This window comes from Pleurodeles waltl, chromosome 4_2 (genome assembly GCF_031143425.1).
Source record: "Pleurodeles waltl isolate 20211129_DDA chromosome 4_2, aPleWal1.hap1.20221129, whole genome shotgun sequence".
Taxonomy (NCBI): domain Eukaryota; kingdom Metazoa; phylum Chordata; class Amphibia; order Caudata; family Salamandridae; genus Pleurodeles; species Pleurodeles waltl.
In genome coordinates, this window is record NC_090443.1 from 358,881,690 (window position 1) to 358,908,344 (window position 26,655).

Below are 26,655 nucleotides of genomic sequence, written 5' to 3' on the forward strand. Positions count from 1 at the left end.
TACTTCACCCATGGACCGAGGAGCAACCACAAAGACATCCCTGTCGACTGCACCACAACCGGAGCATCCTTTGAGCATCTTTTGCCTGTATCATCAGCATCAGGACCACTTCATTGATGTCTATGGCGGTCGTCCTGTATGATATGGTATTTCTGCTCAGAGACCATCTTTTTTTTAAAGACTTTCGAAAGTATCTATTTCTCCTCCATGGGGCTTTGAGTCTTCTCAGGCAGTTACCTTTCCATTTGGGCATGTTTAAGAACAAGAGGGCAGTACTCATTCGGATTCCGAATAACTCCTTCCGATTAATCTCACTGCCCCAATTTGCTGGCTACCCATTTTCTCACAATGATCAAGGTTTAGGAATCACGATTCACTAACAGCACCACTCCATAATTGACCCTTTGCAAATTAAATCTGTCTTTATCCACACAGAGGTGCCCAAATCTGTTTCTGTCCTGATAAGACCTTTTTAAGCAACCTCAGAGGTTGAAATGTCGTAGATAATACAAGACTCATACCTGGTCTTTGAGTACCATTTGCTGGTTTCAACTATACTATTGCATTCTATTTCACCAGCTTCATTACACAGACCATAGCTGCTTCTTTTACTGTATATACACACCTGTATCTGTATTTATGAGTCCTCTAGTCTGTGTGTTTACTAGGGACACAGTACTTTTCTTGTGTCATTCTGCTATTTGATTATATGATTATTTCTATCATTCGATCTCATTAATTAAACTGGTGCTTGTTTACACAGAGGCCAAGCCACTGGTTTGCTGATTTAACATTGACCTTAATGGTCTATAGTATTTTATTTGCTATTCATTCTTTATTCGCTTGTTCAATGAGTCCTTGGTGAACCACTGTTTTTCACATTTATATATTTGCACAACAGCGCAACTCGATTGTGAGGCTTTTACACAACCATCTCTGATAGCATTAGGAGAATCTTAACATTAAATACTGTAAAATGTAAGCTTCTGCCTCTCTTCTACTGCATTCCTCTCTCCTCCTGCTGTATCTCTTAAAATCCCTATTTTTCTTTCCCTTTTAAGCATCGCATTGGGCAAGAGTAAAAACTGCTAAGTATGATGATTGAGAATTGTAAAAAAATGTGGGTGGCTGCCTGAGAGTCAGTTATTAATTGTATGATGTTCAGGCTGGTGCATCATCTTGTTTGCTCTTATTACTTAGAAAAGACATCATGGCATTATTTTACACACAGTTTTGATTGATTACCGGCAAAGCGAGATGAGCTGAACCAGAAAACCCATTTCCACCAAGAGAAACAGGAACAGAAGACACACCAACCATCAAGAGTAACTGGGTCCAGAAGTCACTCTGTATAGAACTGGCACTGAACAGGGTGTGCACCTGAAGAAGAGGAGCAGGTTTTTGAGCACCAGCGCTGCCTCAGAAGCCACCCTACCTTTCTCGGCAGAAGAAAGACATCTGGGGCCATCCAAGGAAGTAACACAGGCTTCTGCAGCCCTTGTGGTGCAGGGGAGGCCCAGAACCCTTCATGGAGCCTCCACCCCTTTAGGGGCACCCATAGCCCAAGATTAACAAATATCTTTAAATTATGGCAGACTCAGGGGGCCCTCATCACATTCTGCCGGGTTCGGGGTGGGGCTTCATTTTGTGCCCATTGGGGCCATTTTCCATATTTTATGGATGCTGTAAAATCCGCAGTAGACAGTGGCGAGCCTCCACAGAGGAACTGGAACCAACTATGTGTAAGGGTTCAGGGTGTGCTAAAACCTCATATGGTACCTCTGCTCCATGAAGTAGATGAAGTAGGCTATCACCGTATGACGCATGGACACTTTTAGCCAGAACACCTTCTGCTATGATTTTGAAGTTACGAACTGCATAAAATAGGTTAAATAAACCATCAGAGATCAACAACAATTTTAAAAAATTGAGGGACATAGCAGTACTGACTCATGAAAACGGTATACCCATTCCGGTGTGGCATTAAGAAATATTCAAACAAAATGACTACTGGATGCACTTTGAAAATGAAAAAGTTGCCATTTTTTGCACTTTTTTCTGTAGACGTCCGGAAACGAAGGTGTTTCTGGAGCAATATCCGTTTGCAGGTCTCAGTGTCAGTTAAGGGAGGGGGGGGGGGGCTTGTGAAAGGTTTTGCAATAATCTGCGAGGAGCCCAAAACGGTGTCATTTTTCTTGCGAGTTCCTTTTTGCACAGTGCGCCTCAGGTTTAACTTCTTGTGCCTCTCAGGCACAAACAGACACCTCTAATAGACACAATGGCTTGCACTCTGACATTATTTAGTGCAATACTGAATCTAAATGTTTGCTAAATTGAAAAGGCAAGATTAAGTTAAATTCTAACTATCTTTCCACTTTGTTACGAGGGACAATGAAGATCCATTGCAATGAATGGCAGTGGAAAGAAAAAAGCTTGCGCTTGCAAAGCAAGAGAAAAAATAATCCTTTTGCAGACTTTTTGCAGTAGGAGGATAGTGCAAAACAAAATTCTACCTCTTGAACCACGAGTTGGACAGGTGCTGACAGGCACATGTAAACACTGCTTGTCCCCTCTCCAGCCCACATAAAGCAACAAGGGAGATGTGAAGGGTGAGGAATGTCTCACCACAACACTCTCTGGCACCCTTCATCCTGTGGCTTGAATAGCCGAGATGGCCACCAGCCTGCTTGCTGCTTGTCACCAGATACGTTGGGCTGAAGGAGGCGAGTGTATGTTCCTCGGGCCCCTAGCATACGTCCTACAACTACCCCAACACTGCAAATACCAACCCTTTCCATGTCTTACAAGGCGATGGTGGAACCGCCCCACCACCTTACCTCTCCATCTTGACCAGGAGTTTAGCACAGTGGTTACAGCTACCGCAGGCTTGTGGCGACCTTGGGGTACTGTGGATCTTGACAGGGGTGTTAGTGAGGAGCTGCCATGGTTCTTGTGTTTGATATGAGCCCATTAATGAGACCTCAGGCCACTGTGGATCTCAGCAGGACCACAGCTCTGGAGCTGGTATGACACTTGCTGCTGCCAGCTGATGAATATCAGTTTACAGCATCATAGCCACCTCTTCGTCCTGGCATCTGGGAAAGGCTTTACGAGGGCTAAAGTGAGAGGGACATTGATTATGCTACTATATATATATATATATATATATACATTTTAATTGGCAGTGTATGGCTAAGCAAAGGAAAATGTGTAATTAGACCAGGTAAAACATGAAAGTCCAAAATAGAGCTAAGATCTGACAGAGGGACAGGGTTCACAGTATAACAGCCAAAGGTTAGACAAGAACTGACGATCGGCTTAGAACTGAAAGAGGGTTTGGACTAGCCTTCGTTTTAGAGCTTTTAATATATGTATTCAAGTATTGAAAACAGGACTTCTCAAAAAGTGTGCGGCAAATGCTCCTTGACAGACACTATGCTGATATTGTCATAGCTCTGTCAAAGACATGCATATTTCTTTTGATGCAAACGTTTGTGTTTCGTTTGAAATTAATTTAGGTTCCTCTATATAAAATCACAGGTGACTATGGTGGTGGAGGAGGGCATGGAGCAGCAGCGTCTGGTCTTGAGAACTAAGAGATGCGGCCAGTTCTGGACTCTGCCCTTCCCATAATGCTCCCTCGGTGCTGGTGCTGCCGGGGCCAGATAGGGGACCCCAAAGCAGCCCAGACAAAAATACTCAAACGAGTCCCGCTCCATTCACCGTCTTGTGCTGTCTCACTCTTCCCATCCACACATTCTCTCGTTCTCTTTTCTGTTTCTTCTCCCTCTCTGATCACTTTCTCGCTGCCTTCTTCCTTCCTCTCTCTGTTTCTCTCCCCCTGCCTCTTCGTCCCTGCTGCAATTGACCTCGGGAGCTTGTGGAAAGTGGCAGAGGCACAAGGAGCCTTCTAGGGCTCTGCCCACCAGGGAAATGCCCGGTGGAATAAACGGACTGCCCGGCCCTGTGTACCGCTAGAAGTAAATGAGCCCAAAGATTGTGCCTCGCTGTTACACATTCTGTTACACTTGATTGTGCATGCTATGCATAATTCGTGCGAGAATTACGGGTATTACACAAATTTAGCAGAGACAGGAGTGAAAAGCGTGAGAGGGATATGCCTTTACATACAAAAGGTAAGCAACATATCAGCACAATGTACAGTTTCTAACGTCATGTGGTTGGCGCTAGCACCGACGATGTGGCTTTGGCACGTCTCCGGTTTCACATTTCCCGTAAGAGGCTTCCGCTCGAACAAAGTCTCTAATGAGTGAAAATTATGCAAGCAGCATACGTGAGAGCAATGCAGAGAATACACATAAGTCACAAAGGCCACAATTCAGGATTTACACAAGTTTTTTGCTTGCACAATAAAAAGTTTGCATATCAACAGTGCATTAAGTGTAGTATAGAATGGCCAGGCGGCCCAGATTTGCTGGGTCAAGGCTTTTCGGCAAATGTGTCCCAGCAAATCTCAGTAGTACATGTTCCTATTTTTAAAGTGCTTTGACTGAAAACAGAGGAAAGCAAGTTTGCTACTGTTCCAGTGCATACGCAATTAGCAGCCCCTGGAAGAAAGGAGGTTAATTATAACAGATGATAATGCGTGTAAAACGTGCATTTAATTCCCAGTGGTGCCAGTACTGTCTGTATCTTTCATGTTGGTGAGCAATGTCACTTAAGTCATTTTCTGCCACTCGGTCGATGGGAAATTGTAGTCCTACTTCTATGTTTGGAGAATGCCCCAGTTTTAGGTTTTCAAAAACATGCCGTATAGTGGTAAGAAACCCTTAGAACAGATAAGGCCAGGGGTGGCATGTAGTTTGCCTCATGTGTTTGCAGCCGACTTTGCACTCACCACTGAAGAGTGCATTACGAGGATGCATACATTTGCATATGGGAGGTGATGGGTGCGTATCCTACGCCCCATTCAAACTTCTTCGCAATAGGCTGCCATGACCGCACTCCAAGGTGAGAAATGTCCCCAGGTCACATGGCATCTGCGGAGAGTCTTTCAGGCTGTTCTAGGTCAGTCTACAATGAAGACAGTGTGGTTTAATGTTCGGTATGGCATATGGTTCGGCGCTTGCTCGGAATTTGAGTAACTTATCCTATCTCCACATCCTCTTTTCTGATTCAAGACTCTCCTGCAGACTACATGTTTGACCTTGGGCAGCTTAGTCTGTCTTCACTCCCTCGTTTCTAATCCCAGAGACGTTTGTATCTCTGTGGTCTGGGCTTGGACAACCTAATGTATCTTCAGTCGTATCTTGAGCCCAGACACGTCCTTGTCTCTTACTCTAGCTCTGGATATTTTATTCTTTCTCTACTACCTCTTTTCTGATCACAGGTATTTCTTTTGACTCTTTGTGTGACCTGAATGACGCTTGTATCAATTTGAGGTACATATTTAAATTATGTTACTTTACAGTTCGTTGAAAATATGCACATTTAATATGCTTTTATGGAAACAGCCTCTGTTTCGTGTTTTTTCTTGCAGTCTGCTGTTTCCACAGGCTCGCCGCTAACAGCTGAGAGTGTTCTGGGATTTGTAGTTTTAGATGGCTTCAAAGTCTATCATCTAAGTACTAGACCACATAATTGTCTATGTTTTGCAATGCACATTAGTGTGACAGGGAAGAAGAGTCAAATGAGGCTTCAACTGGAAAATGTTATTTCCATCTGAGTTGCTTGGTGTTAAGGTCCAAATCAAAAGACAGAAGGAGAATCTTGGTTTTGGAAAATTGAGAAAAGTGGCATATTCTTCAATTTTTAGCTCAATATTCCAAATGCCTTCAAGTGAAACTTTTAATTTATTCTCAAAAGTCGAAATCCCAGTTATATAGCCGTCAATGTAAAAGCCTACAAATATGCAATATGGCACTGCGAGCAGTGGATAACTATGATTGGAATTTTCTCACTGGTTCATAGATAATTATTCAATCGCACTAAAGCACTTTAGGGCTTGAGTACTGTGAGCCCCTCTGTTTATCATGTATCATGTAGGGTCCTGGGCTATCGGATGTCTGGCCTAATTTTTATTCTTATTGATAGTTTTATATTATCATGCAGGAAAGTTTTTATTATGGGATGCGCGTTTAAATTATGGAGTGTATTTAGTATGTATTTAACATTCAATTGTAAATGTATTATTGACTGTTTCTCTTTTTTTGTTTTAATTGTATTGGATTTTATTATCTGTTCAATAACTTATTTATTCATTCATTCATTCATTCAGTATTCCTGGACTTTTACTATAAGGACAACCATAAAGACATTTGACATGTTAAGTGATCTGTGTAGTGTTCCTGTGAGATTTCAAACAGGGAGAGAAGATATTTTACAATGTTAGTTGTGATTCACTCTAGAGTGGATATTTATTTCCTCTCCAGTCTCAAACAACATATTTTGCCTGGGTCAAATGAATAGTTGTCACATAATTTTACCTTGTGGAATGTTACAAGGGTCACATTCAATCTGTCTGTGCTTCAACATTGACGTGTCCCTCATATCCAAGTGTCTTCAGAGGAACCTTAGACGTAACTCAAATTCACTTTTTGCTCATAAATTAGTCATCAGAAATGGCCAACCCCACCACTTGCTTCAAGCATGTGAGTCACTGGGCGAAGATAGTCACCTCTGCTCAAATATGACTAAGACTCAGAGCCTGGTACCGGGTGGAACAGACCCTTTGCATCAACCAAGTTATTTCTGAAAGCAAAAAGAAATGTTTTTGTTTTTGATGCTGCCCTCTCCTTCATGTCTTAACAATACAGTGGTCAAGAAAATACATTCTACTCTTCAGGATCCTCATCTGCTATGGAGTGACTACCAGGTGGAGCCAACAAGAATTTGGGTAATAGCACATTTAGATTTCTGCAGCATCATTTACAGCAGATCACCTATGAAGCTGTTCATGAAGTTGCAAATGGTCCAAACCAGGAGACAAGATTGTGTTTGAGTCTGAGATGCCACTATGACATTAAGCCAGTCCTGAAACTGCTACGGTTTTCACAAGGGGCACGTGGATCATGTTCAGAGTTCTTTGCACCGCGCACAAGGCAACACATAGCAAAAGTCAGAGATTTGTCCAAAAGTGAACACCCTGCTTTACATCCGCTAGGATTGGGTGAGCAGCCATGCCACACTTGTTTACTCAGAGAGATTTCAAACTGGCCAAACACAGACTCAGGATCTTAGGATTTCAGGGTCTCAGACTGTGCAAAGTGCTGAACTCTTAGTCTGAGGTGGTATCATGTCTTTTTGACTAGGCCTGGACGGAGTTCACAGAGTTCCACTGAGCAGAATTCCGCAGAGTTGATTAAAAACTCCATGGAATTCAGCAGAGGTGGAGTTCTGTGACCCACGGAGTCCTGAATGTGCCCGATCTCAGAAGCACTAAGCAGGGTTGGCCCGGTTAGCCAGGCCTGAACCTGCTTAGTGCTTCGAAGATCGGGTGCATTCAGGAGAGGACCGTAGGCAGTGAAAGCTGCCATTTCAGGCATCTTGTGCACCGGCCTGACCCGTGTGCACTGCACTGTACTGCACACGGGTTTGGCCGGTGCACAACAGGCCTGAAACAGCAGCTTCCTTTTACTGCCTACAGCCCTGGCCTGAATTAAGGCCAGGGCCATTGACAGCAAAACTTCCAGGTCTCTTGTGCACTGGCCTGCCCCATGTGCACTGCACACAGGACAGGCCGGTGCACAAGAGGCCCGAAGCCTATTGCATGATTTTACATCTAACACTTTGCAAGAAGATATCAGTTGTGAAGCAGGTGTCAAGTTGACCAAGATGCCATATATTTTAATCCCATTTGCTTTTGTTAGGAACATACATGGATTGCTGTACTGAATTCACAGCTTCAAAGGTTTACTGCATTTACAATCTCGAGTTTTAAAATGCACATCTAGCAATCTCCGGAAAAGCAGATTATGTGAAGATGTTCAGGCTAGATTAAAGGACATTATGGGCCGTTATGATGATAAAAGAAACTAGGGATCACAGGTGCACAAGAGAGGTGCATTTGAATTTATCAAGGACAACCTGTGAACATTTTGAATGTAGACAATAGGTAAAGACTTGAATTCCAAAACGACTGCTTGAAATGATGTTTTCAGGTTAACCAATTAATGTGTAAAAAAACTCCATTTGAGTCCATTCTGTGTAAATAAATCACACAAACATTCACTGTGGGGTCTGAGTTGTTTGTTCTTCTCCAATCCTGTTGGAGACATGCAATGGGAAAAATAAATTTGCTAAATAGTTGGTCAAACATAGAGCTAAAAAGAAATATGATCTTTGATGTACTTATCACCAATATCACCATTCACTAAACACCATTATCACCATTACTCAATCACGGTTGGCAGAAATGACCAAGCACCCTATTCTATTCTATTATACACAATTTGAAAAGTGCATGGCTACCCAATATACCTCCCAGTACTAAATAACTAACAAGCTCTGATCCATGATTAAATTTGAGCACTTAAAACCAGCCAGGGCAACTTCAATTAAACAAACAACCATGCCTTTAACAAAAGCCCTACCAAGTGTATTTGCAATAAAGATTGTAACAGCTGAGGGCCTTTTTTGTGATAAGCCCTCTGGGCAATGCAAAGGGTCTTAAATTGTATCTTTTGTTCTACTGGAAGCCAGTTTAAAAATGACAGTGAGCTCAATACTGACTGTAGCCTTGGGACATTCAATAGAAGTCAGGCAGCAGCATTTTGTTCTACCTGTAATCTCTTGACTACATAACGTGGGGAGCCTAAGTAAAGGGAGTTTCTGTAGATAAGGCATGACAGCACCAGCGCCTGTACAATTAGCCTTCTCAAAGAAAAAGGTAGACGGTCTTGTACTTTTTAAATCATTATAAGAAAGCCACAACAGCTCGCTGCAGTTTTCCTAGCTTGAGTTTCCATGTTGCGTGTACGTTCTAACCAGAAACATAGCCTTTTTATAGATGCTTTAAGGTTAGGAGGATTTCCTGGGGCGTCTGGCCAACCACAGTTATTGAAGTTGTTGCCCACCACCATAACTTCAGTGTCTTCACCGTTTAATGTAAGGCAGCACTTAGCCATCCATTCTGCTACTTCATTCAGGGAGGGTCAAATTTGTTGCACTTTTGAGCAGTTTTCTGGAGAAATGGACAAAACTAATTGAGTATCATCTACATTTGTGACTGCGGAAAGGCTGAACGCTTGTACCATCTCCACACAAGGCCAGGTATAAAGATTGTAATTTTTTTAAAAAAAAAGTTGGCTAGATTGTTGCAATGTACCACCATGGGTGCAGGTAGAAAACTAGCAGGTAAATGCTCAGTGAGAGATTTAACTATATGAAAGCTTCCTTGGTTGTATTAGAAGCCTTGTCTACCTTACACGCATGGTAGGTTGCTTGAGCATTTCTAATCTCTGAATGATACTTTTTATCACTTTCTTGTTCTCTTGTTTGCTCAGGGAGTCATAGAACGTTCTCTATTTCCTCTCTGATCTTTTGCTTCCTTGTTTTAGCATAGGTGTGAATTGAACTATGGAGACCGTCTGTCTTGTCGTGCACTTTTGAAAGTTTTGAAACGAATGGTCTGGTCCAAAACATTTTTAGTCCAATCGGTAAATTGAGAGGTTGGAAAAGAAATATTGTCACTAAGTTCACATCTGAGCAGAAGGGCCTGGCGGTCGACATACTAAATCTCCAGAGAAGGTAAAAGTAAGGGGTAAAATTTATTGAAAAAGAAATACTTTCACAGTCTAGAAGGATAAGAGGTACATAAATACATTTAAGTGATTCACTATAAATTATAGCAATCTCCCCTCACACCTAGTACCTTTGATCACTCTTACAGATAAAATACCCTGTGCGCAAAGCCTGAACCGCATCTGGCATAGAGCCTTCATGGCGCCATATTTCAGTGAGGAATAGCACATTGGGACTTTCTTCACCAATAAGCGAAAACAGATTACGTTTATACCATGTCAGGGATTTGCAATTCACTGAGAACATACACCATCCCTTTTTGTCATTCCCTATTCACCATTATCAGTGTTCTCCAAAATCATTACCACCAGTCACTATCACCATTATCAATACATCCTAATCAACATTCTTCTATCACCATTAACGGCAATCACCATTCGCCCAACACCATTGTCTTGCTTTTATGACAGATTTTTTGTCATGCATGGATTGAGAAACCAGTTTTGTGCTGATAGCTTAGCCCTGTATCCTCCTTTTTAACATGTGTTTTTCCAGTTTAGTACATGTGGAAAAATAGCCCTAGTTGTGGTTTGTAGGGTAGACAAACGTCTGCTCTGGGAGAATTTTGTTTTTCACTATTCAGAGCAAGCGCTTTAACATGGTGCCACTGGGCAAACATGGTGTGCTGTGAAGGGAGCTGCAACAGCAACATCTAAATGTACAGTGCTGAGATCCCTGCCAAGCAGACATAGAACTCTAGATAGGTAAGACGTTTCTCCACAAGGGGCAAAGTAATGGCTTAATCTCCACTTCCCTACTATGGTCCAAATGACTGCCTAAATTGAAGGGATGTAGACAACTACAGGACTTCACGTTCACAAATGCTCTGATTTTGCTCCACAAATGTTCTGCAGGAGCAAGGCATGCACAATAGTTTTGTGGATTAGCTCAATTTCAGAATACTGAGCTACACTCACTAAGGGGCATATTTATAATGCCCGAGCACCACCTTGCGCCTCATTAACATCATTATTTTTCCTCACCATATTTACAGGGTGGCGCGATGCATGCATTGTGCCAACCTGTAACCCTTTGCGCTACATTATTCCTGCACCAGGCATAATGTATACAAAGGGAGCATTCCCCCGTTAGGGGAGCCGAAAAAATGGTGTACAGAAATCTATGAGATATCAGAGTACATCAATAGCGTCATGAGAAATGACGCTAATGCCCCCTACCCTGCACCACAGTGCGCCGTATTTAAAAATATGGCACACACATGGTGATGGTAGGGGGTGCTAACGGGCGCAGGGAAAGTGGCGCTGCACTCAGTGCAGCGCCACTTTCCATAAACCTGCCCCTAAGTGTTTCTTGACTATCTAAATATTTGTTAGAATTTGAAGATGATGGATAAACTTCCAGATTGTTAATCATTTTATTCAACATGTGAACAAGCCAACATAATCCCCTTGGCAACATTTTTAGAAAGTAAAATGACCAAAGACTTTAGTTCAGATGCACTACAATTTACATGTCTGTCCTGATCAAAATTCCATTCCTTTATTTGCCTTCTTCCTGTTCCTGTAAGTTTCAGAGCCTCATTGATTATAATTACACAGATTCAGTCATTAAGCTCCTATTAAATTAATTGCACATACATTTATATTAAGTTTTCCCTATCTGTATGTATGTTAGTGAACTGGATATTCAGTAAATTACTATATAGATCTCCATTGCCAGTGTTTATGATCTCATTGGACTATTGCATGTTAAAGTAACACCAACTTCTTCCTGTATTTCTCTCTCATTATAAAATCCAAAACTAAAGAAAAATTTGGAACAATATTGTTGTGCTCAGTTGTCCACGTGGCCTCTGGCCTATTAGAGAAATATTCAGTCTGGCATAGCCGTTCCCTTGCAGGATATTACTGCTGCAGTTGTGGGTCTTTCCAGAAACATCTTTAGAATAATTTATCAATATGTAAATCCTTTGCCTAAATCTTTCATTATTCAATCCTATAAAAAGTGCAATAAGCAGGAACCCCCCAACATTTTATTTTCATTCCTGCTCTAGAATATAGAAAGGTCCTGCTTGAGATCAAAAATTTTCTGTTTTCTGAACCTATGTATTTATTTGCTTCAATGCTTGGGTGTCCTTCTTATGTCTCTCTGCTTAATGACCAAGATTAAACTCATTGCTGACACTGTACACATTTGTGGCTGCTTCTTGTAAGTCGCTCCTTTCAATAGGCATGTTTCGCTCTTTGCTAAAATGTGGTCAAGTGTTGCTGCTTCTTAAAAAGCTACAGCCTTCCCCGCTAACAAGCCCCCGAATAGCTGGATGAAAGCATTTGCTTGTAATACATTGGCCCTTTTTTACAAAGTCCTATTCTTTCCATCAATTCATATGATTCTTATGGATTTGTCCAGTATTATGTGCCACCCACTACCACATTGGAAAGCTATTTGTACAATAGAATATGATTTTGTTCTACTGTGTTGTAGGTGATTAATTAGCTCGTATTGTACATATTCTATTCTTGATGTTTTGACTTGCATGGCTTTTATGTAGAATGAACTATTGATTATATTGTGTTTTTATGTGCTTTGATGATTCTGGCAATCGAAATAAAGCTTTTATGATGATGATGAAAAAGCTTACTCTTCACCCTTAGACCTAGCACATTTCTGACTGAGTATGGTTTTTCCCTCCCTGAACAAGCTTCTTGGAACATTGGCAGCAAATCAACTCTTGCCACAACTCTCACAGCTTCATCTCCAACACCGTTACCAATTTGGAATCTATTTTAGATGTAACACAGAGACTGCTGCCATTTAGGTGGTGGATGACACTGGACTGGAAGCCATGCCATGCTTAATTTGAACCAATGGTTCCAGGTGATGCACGCCAGCACTTATTTTTAGGGACCAGGACTTATATCAGACTTTGACTCAGAGCAAGACAGAAAAAAATAGAAAAGGCGCAATGGAGGAGGAATAGGAATAAACGGAGAAAGTGTGGATGAAAAAGTTCCTGCAAGTATGATGAAAAGTACCTAAGTGTGATAAAAAGATTACAGAGTGCAGGGAAGTGGATGGATGAATACTGTCCCTCACACATATTATATAAAAATAATCTTGGGGAAAACAGCTGAGTTCCTGAAACACCCCATGCCTTGTTTTGATGTTAGTGGTGCCCCCTGCCTGTTTTGGGGACCTCCACAAGGGAAGAAACACATGTAATGAAGAGCCCCACAGGGCATTATGGGGCGCTCCTCTGGGAGCAGTAAATATTTTAGTATGGCTCTCCCGCTGAGCCACACAGAGCCGCAAGGCTTTTCCTTTTGGTTTACTTTCTTCTTGGGGTTGCCGGGTCCTACTCGGGCACCTCCGCGTGCTTCTCATGGGGGAGGCCGCTCAGGGAGCCCACCTCTGGCTGCCTCCCTGGCTGTTCATGTGGCCCGCACCTCCACTTGCAGCTGTGGGAGCTGGCAGTCTCTTGTTCCCTGTCCACTCCTGTGGGCAAGTGTCTCACTGGCCCTTGGGGAGACCCACTGGTCCTAGGGTCAACTGAGCAGAGTCCTTTGTCCTTTCTGAGCATCAGGGAGTTCGTACTTCCAGTTCTCTCTGGTGGTCCCAGGATCCAGCATTAAAGCTCAGAGAAATCCCTTGGCAAGAGATAGTCTCCTCCTAGTACTGGAGTTTTTAAAGGGAACAGGAAGGTTTCATAAGCCAAACACCCCTGGTCAATCCTAGGTTGCCTCGTCACTACTCCACCCCTGCCCCAACCCTCCTGCACAGCATACTGGGACAGTTCAAAAGAGCATCATCCAGGAGTCACTCGTCAATCTGCTCCTGGGGCCTCAGCTTTGCCCCTCGCTGACATCACTGCCAGGGTTTTACATACAAAAAGTTTCTCGAGATCCCCCTTCTAGGTTGACTCCAGTTGTCGAGGCTCCCTCTGTTGTTCAGTGTGCTTGGGGTGGCCCATCCCTGGTACAGTGTGACAGCTGATTAATTGATCATTCTCCCCCAACCCTTTCCTCCTTAGGAGCTGGTTAAAGTACTGTTAATTACTCCCTTTGTGTGGGGAGGCCTTTGTTCCTGCTACTGGAGCTAAATGTAATTAAATGAGCACAACAGGGTCGCAAAAGGCCTGTGCTCTGATACTGAGCCAAGCCAGATTTCCATAATTCTGGATGACCCAGAAGTTGTACAGATATCATTGTGGAACCTACAGAAGTGATTTTCCCTCACAGTTTACACCCGTATTCGATATGTCAATGGTCTCTGTATGCCAAAGAAAAGCAAAACTGCACTCTGAGGCAGTTGTCTCCCTAGGTGTATAATGAAGTCTCACTACAGACAAAAAAGTAAATCACACTGACTTTCCCTGTTAGTGTACACTAACATTATAAGGCCTAAAGCATGTCAAGAGCTAATCCTGCAGAATCCCTATTATACCAGGCTACCTGTGCCAAGCTAATAGGTTGCGAATGACAGTAGCCTTCCACAGGCAGCCCACACACATGTGTACACAAGTGCATGCACAAGTTCACATGTAACCAGCCACGTGTCCTTTACTCTTGCTATGTCGCAGCAGCCTTATCTTGAAAGCCAGACACTGGACGTAAACACACAGCGTCCATTTACCATGTGATTACTGTGGGTGAGACACATGTAGTGAAATTCACCCCTAGTAAAAAGTCCAAAACCTGGGGATCCAAAAGGTAAAAAATCCAGGCATACTGAAAGAGCAGAACCCCCATTGCAACACTGGTTCTCCTCTCTTATGAATGACTGGTTTTCAGGCCCTATCCACAAAGGTTTTTACATGGCTAACTGTGATATATGCTAGGAAATTCAGTAGTAAATCATATCTAAGTTAGCAAAAGCACAGTTATTAGCAGAAGTGTCCTAATTAATATGGCCCTGTGGGCCGTATTCCCTCTTCATTGACTTTTGAGTAACCCAGAATCAATGTTTGCCCCCATGTTCTTTATCATCTATGTGGAACAATTGAGAGATATCATGGCCAGTATGGACATCTTGAACTCCCAGTATAAAGATGGCAATCAGTGGTACCTTCAAGTGATTTATTAAGCAATGGTTTCAATAACAATTAAAGTAAAACGTCAACTCACAAATGAAGTAAAACGTGTTAAAAAAGCAAAACAAAATCACTTCAAATCCCAGTATGGGTTCATGCAACTACGTTATTGTAGGAAACAAATACATTGTGTGTTCATCAGAATTCCTAGTAGTATGTGCTCTCGTTGAGTTTATTTGTGTTTATTTTCAAGGGTTTCTTACATGAACACTATAAACACCATACATGCAAATAGAGTTGCCCAAAGGTATGCAAATTTGTCCTCTTGATGAAGTCAATGAAATTAGGGTAAGGTAAACATTACTTGAAAATGGATGTTGGAGAGTAGTTTAAGGGCAACTGTCTTGGGTGGCCATGCCAACCAAGGGAAGTCTCTAGGGCAATGTCGTGATGGCGGTGGAGAAATGAATATACTGCTCTACATTGTCTTCTGCCATCAAGGTTTGGTTCAGAGACGATTTTCACAGAGTTTATAATCCAATGAGCCTTAGTTGGAGACGTTCAATAGCTTATGAGTTTAGTTAATTAAATTTCTCTCCATGCAGCTTAAAAGTTGGGGTTTGTGGACAATGATCTTGTGCAATTCGTTTGACCTAAGAGGCCAAATAAGTAATGGAGATAAGATTTATTGCTCGTGGTGCACCCTGGGCAGGGCTGATGATGCATTAACATTTGAAGCAGAGGATCTTCAACTAGATTTTGCCTTTGGTCAGCAGCCAGATTGGAATGATGCGCTTGTGGAATTCATGGTACCTTACTTTCTGTTCCACAATCAGTTTATTACAGGAAGATTCATCCTTTGGAAGTTGCATAGTCTGATAGACACGCAGACTAATATAAAGGCCATCGACCTAGTAGGGTTCATGTTAATGATGACACCACCTAAAACCTTGTGGAGTGAGGGGAAAGTAAACATCCATCTGAGTTGTCTGCTCTGAAAGACTGTTCTTTTAATTTTCCAGAGCACGTTTATGATTGAATTAAAAAATATGTTTATTTGTTGATTAATTACAATCATTACAAATAACAGAAAACAAGATAGATGCAGTTAGTACCATGCTACATAATAATTTCAGGGTTCTTCCAGGACTTTTAAGTTTAATCAATTGCATTAAGACAATTTATGAATCCGAATTATGAACGATTTAAAAGAAATAAAAGGTCTAAAATCAATTGAAATCCACTTAATATCACAGCCCATATAACTTGCATATTCAAAGCTCTTCTAATTTTTTAAATGCTAAATCCAGATATTTTACTAATATTAATACCACCTTTTGTTTGAGCTCCACAGACACAATTCCAAGGCCGCCTTTGAAAAACTTACCCAGAAGTTATAAACAGTGATTTAAACAAAAATCGCGGTTCATTTAAAAGTCAATAACAAGGGCAAATAATATGTATGAGTCTCTTTCGACACCCCACTTAGATTGTCATTTCTGAAATGCAATTGAACGGTAGCCCAGAAACCGCAGAATTCATTAAGCAGACACTACAAAAATCACAGCAGGATAAATGTGAGCCTTTTGTACTGTGTAAGGGCCACATGTGTGTACCTTTGCGGTTTATTGTACTTATAGGAATCTTTAAGTATTGAGAACGTTTTGCCTGTTTAAATAACTTTAGGGTATTCATGCACAAAAGGTACCTTAATGTTTTTGAAATACATGTTATTGCGCTCCGAATCCCAAACGTCATTTAATTCAAGATCTTATTTGAAGCTCTTCAAATCGACAGTCCAAGGGTTAGAATCAATAGGGTTATTGCCACACGAGGTTAGGTACATCCACATCAATCCTTTGAAGAAGTTGTGACTTGCAGATTTAGGTTTGAAAACATATTTTACTTGAAAGCAAAGATCTGATTTATATCGCCAAATTCAAATCTTAAGTGTGCTTGGTTTACTGAAAATGTTGTTGATATCAAAGAACAGCATTAGCAGAGTGCAGAATGTAGGTCTCGTTGCTACATTAAACTATGCAATAAGAGAGGCCGGGAGGCGTTTTCAGTCTTTTTCATTACTTGGGTAATGAAACATAAATAGGGACTCTAAAATACCTCAACGTATATATCACCAAGAGTAGAAGCGGATTTAACTAAGCCTTCAATATTCTATGTGCTGATCATAGAGCTGGTGGGCAGTGGCATCACATTAGCCCCCGCAGTCCCTGTGGTGCCCGATGGGGGGAAGGGAGTTCCAGGGGTCTGGACTGAGTGGTCCTGACTGGGTCCAGGGTGAGGTCCCCCTCCATGTATTTTTCAAGGGCCCACCTCAGAATGGTTATGCCACTGCTGGTGGGTTGTGGTAGTCGGTTCACTTTATGTGAGAACTTCAACTGTTTTTGGGTCATTTGCTATAATCCACAATTCCGAAACATTGGGACTGCATACAGACGGTAAAATAAGCCATTCTCAGAGTGACGCTTGCACTAACATGGGGGATTGTTAGAGAGTGCCCCAGACAGGAGACTGCATGTGTATTTGCACTTAAACCCACACAAGCAATAGTCAAACACTAGTCTAAGACTGCTTAGAAGTTATTTCAAATATATGAATCAAGACCATTGTAAGTTTGAGGTGGCATTCTCTGAAGAAGTAATAATTGGCACTGAAGGCACCACTTTTGGGTAATTATTCCTTCTATTGAGGTCTATTTCATAGACAACAGTAAGAGTCAGGTAGGAAGGCCCTCCCTTTATCTCAGTTTACAATCCTCCTCCTCTCCCTTTGCTCATTCCACCAGTGGTTACCTTACATGATTATTCCTCAGAACCCCACAGAGTAGACAAAATGCATTGGACTCCAGGCTTATATGAACAATGCATTTTTCACAGCCGTTAGTAGTGTCTGGGAATGTATTCCAAAGGGTCACATTATGTAAAAGGCACATTTATCCAGGTACACCAGACACAAACAGGGACAGAGTGCCCGATAACATGCTTCCCTCAGGGCAGCACAAACCTGTGGCATCCATGGATGCAGTGCACTAGTGAAAGGCGGACTAGCTATCTGAAGCATGTTGTCCATCTTTACTTTACAGGCTGCAATACTGCCTGCATAACAAAATGAAACAGAGATCCTTCTGCTTGCTGGTGCAGTGAAAACCACACCCACCAGGAGGGGTATTTCTGAGGAGGGGTCATGGTACATCCTTTCCCCCAGCAGGGATCATACTAAGTGTGCACCATGTATTTGTGGCATGCAGTTAGTGAATCTCCTCACACCTACTTTGTCTCTGTGCCCACATTCATAACATGGTGAGGGCACTGAGGCAAAATGTCTCTCTCATTTGCATGGAGCCACTCCCTAATGCAAATAAGGGAATACCCTGTTAAGATAGACACAAGGCACAAGGGTCTGTGGTCCCTTCTGTAACACCAAAGTGCCCTTGGGTGCAGAAAATAGATGCACCTGCCATTTGCCTCGCCAAGAAAAATTATGTAATATGGCCCCACATGTCCTTGGTAACCTTGAAATGTTTACTGTGTTAGAGAAGTTATGTTTGTGATGCTCCATACATCTACTCTTCTTCAAAGAACGTTTTGAAATTAATGGTGAGCCCCATTAATATCAGCAGCAGTGTTACAAAATTGAGAAGTCCTCCTAGTGGGCCATCTGTTTCAAAGGGTGCATTTTGTCTACTCTATAGGGGTCTCATGAACAATCAACGAAGGTGACCACAGGTGGTATGAGCAAAGGAAGAGGAGGATGATTGTGGAACTGAGAAAAAGGGATGGTCTACCTACTTGACTCCTACTGTTATCCACGAAATAGACCTTAATAGAAGTAACAATTACCCAAAAGTAGTGCCTTCCAAGCGATAATGTATTACTTCTTCAGAGAATGCCACCCCAAAATGACCACATGCTTGAAATGTCTTCTAAGCACTCCGGTCTTCACATACAGCAATCTACCAAGAACTGCTTATTCTGATTATCCCAATCACAAAGAGATAGTTGAATTTTACGTCTTACATTTGTAAGAAGGTATAAGGGATATAGAGGTATAATTAAAGGCAGAAGAAATTTATTTGAGACTTTTTGGTAGGAATGAGCAATTGGTGGAGGACTTGGAGGACTGAAGGCTTCTCTTCAGACTCCGCTGCATCTCTTACATAGTTTTTTTCCCTGAAACCCTCTTAATTTACCAATGTACACTATACCCACTATTATACTGCATGTGTCAGCAACCCTAGCCACTGGTGCGCTTTTTACCTTAGGTTGCTCTAGCAAATAAGGACAAAGGTGCTGCTGATTGTCCTCCATTATTGTTACACTAATGTAGAATAATTAAACATTATTTATTATTAGTGTAATAAAAAAATGAGAGAAAACAACGAGAAAGGAGCCCCAAATGACGTCCATAAGATCATGCGGCCACTGTGTAGCTGGCACTGATTTTGCCACCTCTGAAGTCAGGGGTTGCAAAGACAGTGCCAGGGGTCGCAAAGGGCAAGCCAGGGGTCACAGCTGCGATCCCCAAATGACATTCATGATCCTTGCACATCTCATTATGATAGCCTCTACACTTGCCCAAATTGCAGATAAATTGTTTCAGCACTTTAATACTTGTTCATGTAATTGTGTTTATACCATGGCAGTGAAAATAAATGTTGCTTTATAACACCAGTGCAACTGCACTAATAAACGAACATTCACACATTTATTACTACTGTGCAAAGGTAAAATTCCAATTTATTCCAACAGCACAGTGAAATAGATATGAGAAAAGTTTTTGCCTTACAGATCTAATATTACAATAATTCTACACACAAAAACTACCCTGCTAATGGTCAGAAGAACTCTTCAATGCAACTTTACATTAGTGCACAAATTCAGCCTATTTTTGATAAAATCTCTTTTCGTAAACAAATTAATATAAATATAAATGTCATGGCATAAGCCATTCCTCCTGATGTGCAGAATATAGTATGCTATTTATTAACATTCTTCAGTGCGTAATGTCTAAAAGAATAAGTGCCAGGACACAACGTTTTGCTCAGAAGCCTGCAACCAGCACTATCGACAGTCTGGGTTCCGCATACCAAGGGTGCATATAATTGATTCCATCACATGCCTCTTTATTCCACCACCTGACACTCTCTCCCTCTTTATTTGACTCTTGCAGGTTCTTTTTCATCACTGCGATCTCCCTTTATCAGTGTTTTTCCACCTTTGTCTTCCTCCTTCCTTTCAGCGTTTGTGTTTTACTCTTTCAAGACCAAAGTATGTTAAGTAAAAACTGAGTGCTGGTAGGCCCCACCTGCAACCACCGACCCAAAGTAAGCACTGCCATTGCTGAGGAAGGAACGGGGCATCAGCACTCTTGAGTCATGGGCACTACACACACAAACACAGTGATGTTAAAGTAGCGTATTATACAGTTCAGTAACAAAGTTACTAAAACATGTAATGTGGAAGAAGCTGTGATATTATGTTTGGTAAAAAAAAAAGCCCTTTACAAATGGTCAGACTCTCTTCAGTCCAAATCTAAATATATTTCCCTCATTATGACCCATATTTTAGCAGCACTAGCGGCACACTAGCGTAATTTTTTTTTAACGCAAATGTGGCATTATGTTTCAAAAAACGCCGCACCATATTTACAAAGTGGCGCAAAGCATACATTGCACCACTTGGTAACCCTTTGTGCCACATTATGCATGTGCCATGCATAATATATGCAAAAGGGTTGTTCCCCCGGTATGGGGACCGCAAAAATGGCACAGTTTAATCTAAGAGATTCCCCTTTGTCATTTTTTGAGGCTACTTTTAACACATGCTCTGAGCAGGCGTTTAAAGAGGGCACACCATTGGTTACAATGGGCTGCTATGTTCTGTTCAGTGTTTGTGCCATAATGTTGGCGCTAACCCAGAACAGTACCTCAATAGCATCAAAAATGTTGACGCTATTGCCCACCACCCTGCGCCATGGTGCACCATATTTTAAATACGGCGCACACATAGTGGCAGTGGGGGGCTCTAAGGGGCGCAAGAAAAAAGGCACTGAACTGGGTGCAGCGCCACTTTTCTTAATTCTGCCCCTATGTTTGTCTTTTTAACACCAATTCAATTCTTTTTACTTCTAGTCTCCTTCTACCTTTCCCGTTTAATTAAACAAAACTCCCTCAAGATGGAATCTACTTTAAATTGTGCTGACCTTCAAAATTTATGTTAGTCAGTGTACAGAAATCATTGCTTTTCAATCTGCCCCGTTCAAAAAGAGCCCGTGCTGAAAACGAGATGCGTCTTATAAATTATTTCCTACTAAAATTGACAGTTCCGGTCCTGCTTTATAAAAAAACAATGCCAGAGGCGCTTTAAACTTTTAAATGTCTCTAATGGTTCCCATCTCTTATATTGGCCTAATGATGGAGGTATGGGGTGTTTGTGTGTTTCCGTCGGACAGACAAAGGACGAAGTCATCAGTCCACTTCTTGTCTTAGTTCATCCGTTATAGAACAACCATTTTAAACACGGCAGTATTTTGAAACTAAGATGTCGGAAGGTGTGAGTGATCTACTGTCTTCTCCCACTCACGGTTTTCAACAAATCCCATATTGCCGGGCCACCCTTCTAATTTTCGTAAAATACAATCAAATAATCGATTCGTACCTTCCCCATATATTCATCTTCATTAACAGAAAGGAATATTTGATTAAATTGTTAACGTTTCATAACTCTTCATTATATTGTTTGGATTATCAATATCAATCCAAATGTACATCGGACTACGTCAAACAAAGAAATCAGTTTACAGTTAACATGGTAGCATTCGCAACCAATGTGCATTGGGGTTGAGAATCAAATATGCAGATTTATTCAAATATAAGTGGCCGCCACATCGCACAACGTATCGGGCAAATTAGCACGGGTGCCAGACAGTTTTGCACTTGTGTGACAGCAATTTTGTACCAGCCTCGAACTGGCATTTGCATCAATGAATTTGCTCATTTCCACCAATGAAAATGACTAGATCTGGTCAGAGCAAAAACTCTCAGAACGATTCTTTACTCTGCTGTCGGTCATGGATTTGCTTTGTTGGAACTCAAATTGGCACTGTTATATTGTTTATAACAATATATTTTACGTTTTTCAACAACTGTGCATTTATGATATTTTAACATTGTTCACTTGAGGGAAAACAAAAATCAGAAAATCACTTTTATATTTTAGTGAGTTTTTTTAAAGTAAAAAGATTTCAAATTGAGTAACACTTGCGCAAATATTTTTTTTTTACAGGTAATGCCTAAATGTAGTTCCTCCTTCAATATAATATTCTTGATTGATAAACACAAGTAAGTTTTTTAATTAAACTGGTTTCATATTATATTTAATGCAACTCATACACACGGTGATGAAATATAGTTATGCATTCCCAGGCAGAACCCTGAGTAAATATTAGAAGAGTTGTAAAACGAAAATAAATACTAAGCGGAACGTCTTTTAATTTTAACGAGAATACTTATACAAGGGGCACGTTACGGCTGTATTATGAAACTGCAAAATGTCCAAAGTATGCATTTAATTCTGAGAACATGATATGATCATCATATGAATATGAGAATAAGGAACTGGATGGCTGTAGGAGAAGTGCTATGGAGGACACACATTGTGTTCTGTGTTTTCCCTGTAAATGTTTGGCCATAGGTGTAAAAAAGGGTGGTTTTTAACTAAAGGACATGATGAAATTTCAACAATAAAAGTCACTTCATCTTTAGTGTCACATGTAATATATATTTCATCTATGAGTTTACTCATGTGGAGATAACTACTGAACTGCATGAAAGTCACCCACAATCCGTGACAGAATCTATAAACTCTGAACAAAATCAGCAATGCAGAGGATACAGGGCAGTTGCCTCTTACCTTGCACATTGGCCCTCTGGCCCGGAAGCAGGAACACCACCACGAGGAGGAGCTTGGGAGTAAGACCCATGGTCCTAGCAGGAAGTTGGCTGGAGTCCTACAAATAACATGGGCATGCAGAAATAGAGTAAATGCCTGTCTTTACCAACAACTCATGGCAAACTATCACGAGAAAATAAAGAAACAGAGCACATACGTCGCAAAGCCCAATTATCAGTCAAGGCGCAGCTTCCTCCACAACCCAAAGAGTAACCACTTGCCCGCTAGCGTGCGACACGCTGCGGCTTGTGAAGTGATGTCAGATACGAGAGCATCGACTTCTGCAAACCAATTTCAAGTCTTCTGCTTTCAGGAAGTCCTTTTTTCACATTAGCAACTTCCTTAAAACGAGTGAGGGTTCTTTGAAATGAGGCATTACACAAAAAGATAGAAAAAAGTTCGCTTTTTCTTTGCATCTACGTCTTAAAATATGAAGAAAGACATGTTAGTGCAACTCATCTAAATGTTTGCTAGGAAGAAGGGAACACACGGCTGTATGTGTGTTTTAAAAGCTGAAACAGAGAAAATAATGCTCGGCAGCAGCATGCTAATCTCGTTCTCACAAGTACAAGACATATGATGTGAAACTAATGGAAGCCCATTGCACCACACATAACTGTATGTGATGAGTCCGCAAAGAGAGGAGGAGGGTCCTGTGAAGCCCATGGAGTCTCCTTCTCTTTAGTGGTATATCACCTTTTACTTTGGAACAGGTCATTCATTGCTTAATTTTCAGATAAATAAGTGCAGAAGCCCAAAGTCAAATGATTCAACTATTTACCGAAATTAAAGAATACCCTTAATAGCAAACAGCAAGAATCGTCAAAAGAGCCGAGGAAACCAAAGGCAGCAACATTAACTCAAAGCAAGTGGTGCAGGGAGAGAGCAAGAAGAGACCAAATGACAAAAGAGGCGCTCCCCAGCTCAAGCAAAAACAAGAACCTATGAAAGAGAATGTCTCCAAATCCCACTGCCGTGTAGCAGGAACAGTAACTCCAAACGAGAAGGCCTAGATCTGAAACAGGAGAGCGTGGCTACCAAAGTAAACACAAACACAAGCACCTTTGAATTCACAGGCAAAGGCCACAAACAAGTACAACTCTACACCCAAAAGAGGTCACAGGAGTGAACAGGTAACCAAAAGCAAACCAAAAAGGAAGACAAAGGAAAGACCAACAGTAACAAAAAAGACTGCAGATCTGGAAGCGTGTAGTCACCCATTCTGGGACGTCATCTGTCTCAAAGCCCCTGCCTGGACTGCACCCAGACATACCTGACTATGAAAGAGAAAGGCATTGTTAGACATGTCAGTCTTTTGGTGATCTCCGTCCCCCCAATGTTTTGCCCACTTGCCTCCCATTTTTGCTTCATTTTTGCTTCTGTTGGCCTTAGGACTCTGCACTTTACAAATGCTTACCAGTGCTAAAGTGCTTGTACTCACATCCCTAAAGTTAGTTTGACTGGCACATACCTAATTGTCATATTTAATTTACTTGTATGTCCCTTGTATAGTAGTATACTATATACCCAGGGCCTGTAAATTAGATGCTACAATTTAACCTGCAGCTCTTACTGTGCCACTCACCTAAGTAGCATTCTAAAACTTGTCCCTGGCCTCCCATTGAAACCTGAATGCAGTGTCACACTGCTATGTCGACTTGACATTTAAACCCGCTTGCCAAACCTTAAGCTCCCTTTTCATTAAATATAAGTCACCTCTAAGGTAGACCCTAGGTATCACACAGGGCAGGATGCTGCTCAGCTAAAAGGTATGACATGTACTTTTAAGCTTTATATGTCCGGATAGTGAAAAACTCCCAAATTTATTTTTCACTACTGTGAGCCCTACCCCCCCCCCATAGGATACCATTGAGGATTACTTGTTACACTTAATACGCTGTACCTCCTACTACTAGAGGAGAGGTAGATATCATGTTTGATACCTATGGAATTGTAATGATAAACCCTCTTTAATGGTAAAGTTGTATTTTTCATTACAATGTTGAAAATGCCACTTTTAGAAAGTTGGCATTTCCCTGCCCTTAGCCTGTAGCCCTTTGCACCTGTAGCCTGTCTTGAGTCCCATGACTGGGTTTAGCTGACAGTTAGGCTTTGTGAATTCCTCCAAAAGAGTTACACAATAGTGTGATTATTGGGCTTCAATGGGCCACCAAGTGGCAGGATGGGAGGGTGGAGCTGAGCACAGCCCCTCTTGTACCTGAATAGGTTTGCCCTGCCTCTCACAATAGGCCTGACATTCCTGTATTGTCACTGCAGCCTGCCTGGAGCCAGAACAGGGTATTCAGGAATTTCCAAGAGCTTCAAAGAACCTTTCCAGAAACTTCTCCCATCTTCCAGCAGAAGGGCACCAGTGTATAAAAAAAGGACCTTTAGTCCCACTCTTCAGTTCACTACTGGTCCTGTGGAAGGACTCTTAGAGGCGTGTCTTCTGCTATGAATCTGCTATGAATCGCTGTGCACTCTTCCATACTGCTGCTGTACCTGGAAGGACTGCCCTGCTGCCTGGAGCCTGCCTTGAATGAACAGAGGACAGCACTGTTATTGAGTTCAGCATTTACACCGGAACCTAGGACTACCAGAAGAGACTACAAGGGCTAGTTTGCTGGCCTCATGTTCAGAGTCACAGGAACATAACAGGCTCCCACCATCTTAAACACTTACCTGGACCCAGCCTGAGTGAGTCCTGAACCCCCAAAAGGTCTCCATACACTCCTGGACCATTGGGTGTGATGCTAAAGGTGCCCAAATGACCATTTTCCAAAACTGAGAATGTAAACAAAATATGCCCAAAAAGTGCTTTGTGAACCAGGAGGAGAGCGGGACTGACCTGCTCGCCTATTCGCCCCAGATGCATTGAGGCTCAGATTGCCTTTGCAGCTTCTCCTGCTACCTTCTTCCCTACCACAGAAAATCCATTTCAATGGTCCTTCGCCAAGGGGGTATCTGACCTTTGATGAAGCAGAAAATGAAGGTTTTACATTTATTAACACGTAAACGTAGTGTGAAATAATCATGTGTGACTTTAACCGAACTAATAAAGATTGTACGGGGACAAAATGTGCCCTTAGAGTAGTTTGCCAACATTTATAAGCGTGCTTTATATAACGTGGTGTATTAGAATTGCACTAATCCGACATAATTGTAAACGTGTGCTATGATTTGCTTGTTTGAAATGTTTTAGCTTAGCATTACTTTAGTGCAGGCTTTGGCCTAGTGGCCTGGTCTCACGGTTTAGATGCTCGTATTTTTCCAATGTGCTAATAAACGTGTATTTTTGCTTGAAGCTGTACTTTTCCACTGAGATCGTTCACATGCTTATCTTAAAGTTTCGTGCCAACCTGGCATATTTTCTCTTTACTCCAAGGTCGATCTGCAGGTGCGGACAATGGAGGCTCTGAAAGTGAGTTAATTGGTATAAAATGTTGCAACTTGCGTACCCATCTCCAAGGATAATGTATGCTTAAGTAAAAGCTTGAGAACTGTCGTTTTTGATTGGACAATTTGAAGCTAACCTATGAACCCTCCAATGGAAGACCCTACTGGATTTGAACTGTTGTCTATAAAAACCAGGTGCACGAGAAGAAGGTAGCCATTGCGCTATCATCCGCCATTACCAGCTCGATACCCGCCATTTTGCAGGACCGTGCAGCTATTATGGCCCACTTTGCTGCGACGCCATTTTGAAAGAGACTTTGATGCTTTCTCTAATCGAGAGAAAGAGACTTTAAATGATTCTTGCCCTAGAGACTTTAACTTTGATCCCTTTGCATGAAGTAGTAGTTTTATTTTGCCGCAGTGAGGCAATTGCCCCGTCCACCCCTGCCCCTTTGCCCGTCCCATGCCGATCGAAACGGTACCCATGCAGATCGAGAAACGGTACCTGTGAGACGAAGACTTCCTTGATTGCTGATCGTA

At 41.8% G+C, this 26,655-nt stretch overlaps 1 protein-coding gene across 2 annotated transcripts in view; it reads right to left on the reverse strand.

Moving 5' to 3' along the window:
- Nucleotides 1-23,001, reverse strand: part of PTPRC (protein tyrosine phosphatase receptor type C) — a 536,505-nt gene extending 513,504 nt beyond the window's left edge. For both annotated transcript variants that reach the window (XM_069231438.1, XM_069231436.1), the window contains exons 1-2: nt 22,877-23,001; nt 22,681-22,777 (exon numbers count right to left, since the gene is read on the reverse strand). In XM_069231438.1, the coding sequence (XP_069087539.1) occupies nt 22,681-22,750 (70 nt within the window). In that variant the 5' untranslated portion in view covers nt 22,751-22,777; nt 22,877-23,001. The remainder of the gene's footprint in view (nt 1-22,680; nt 22,778-22,876) is intronic.
- Between the last annotated feature and the right edge of the window lie 3,654 nt (nt 23,002-26,655).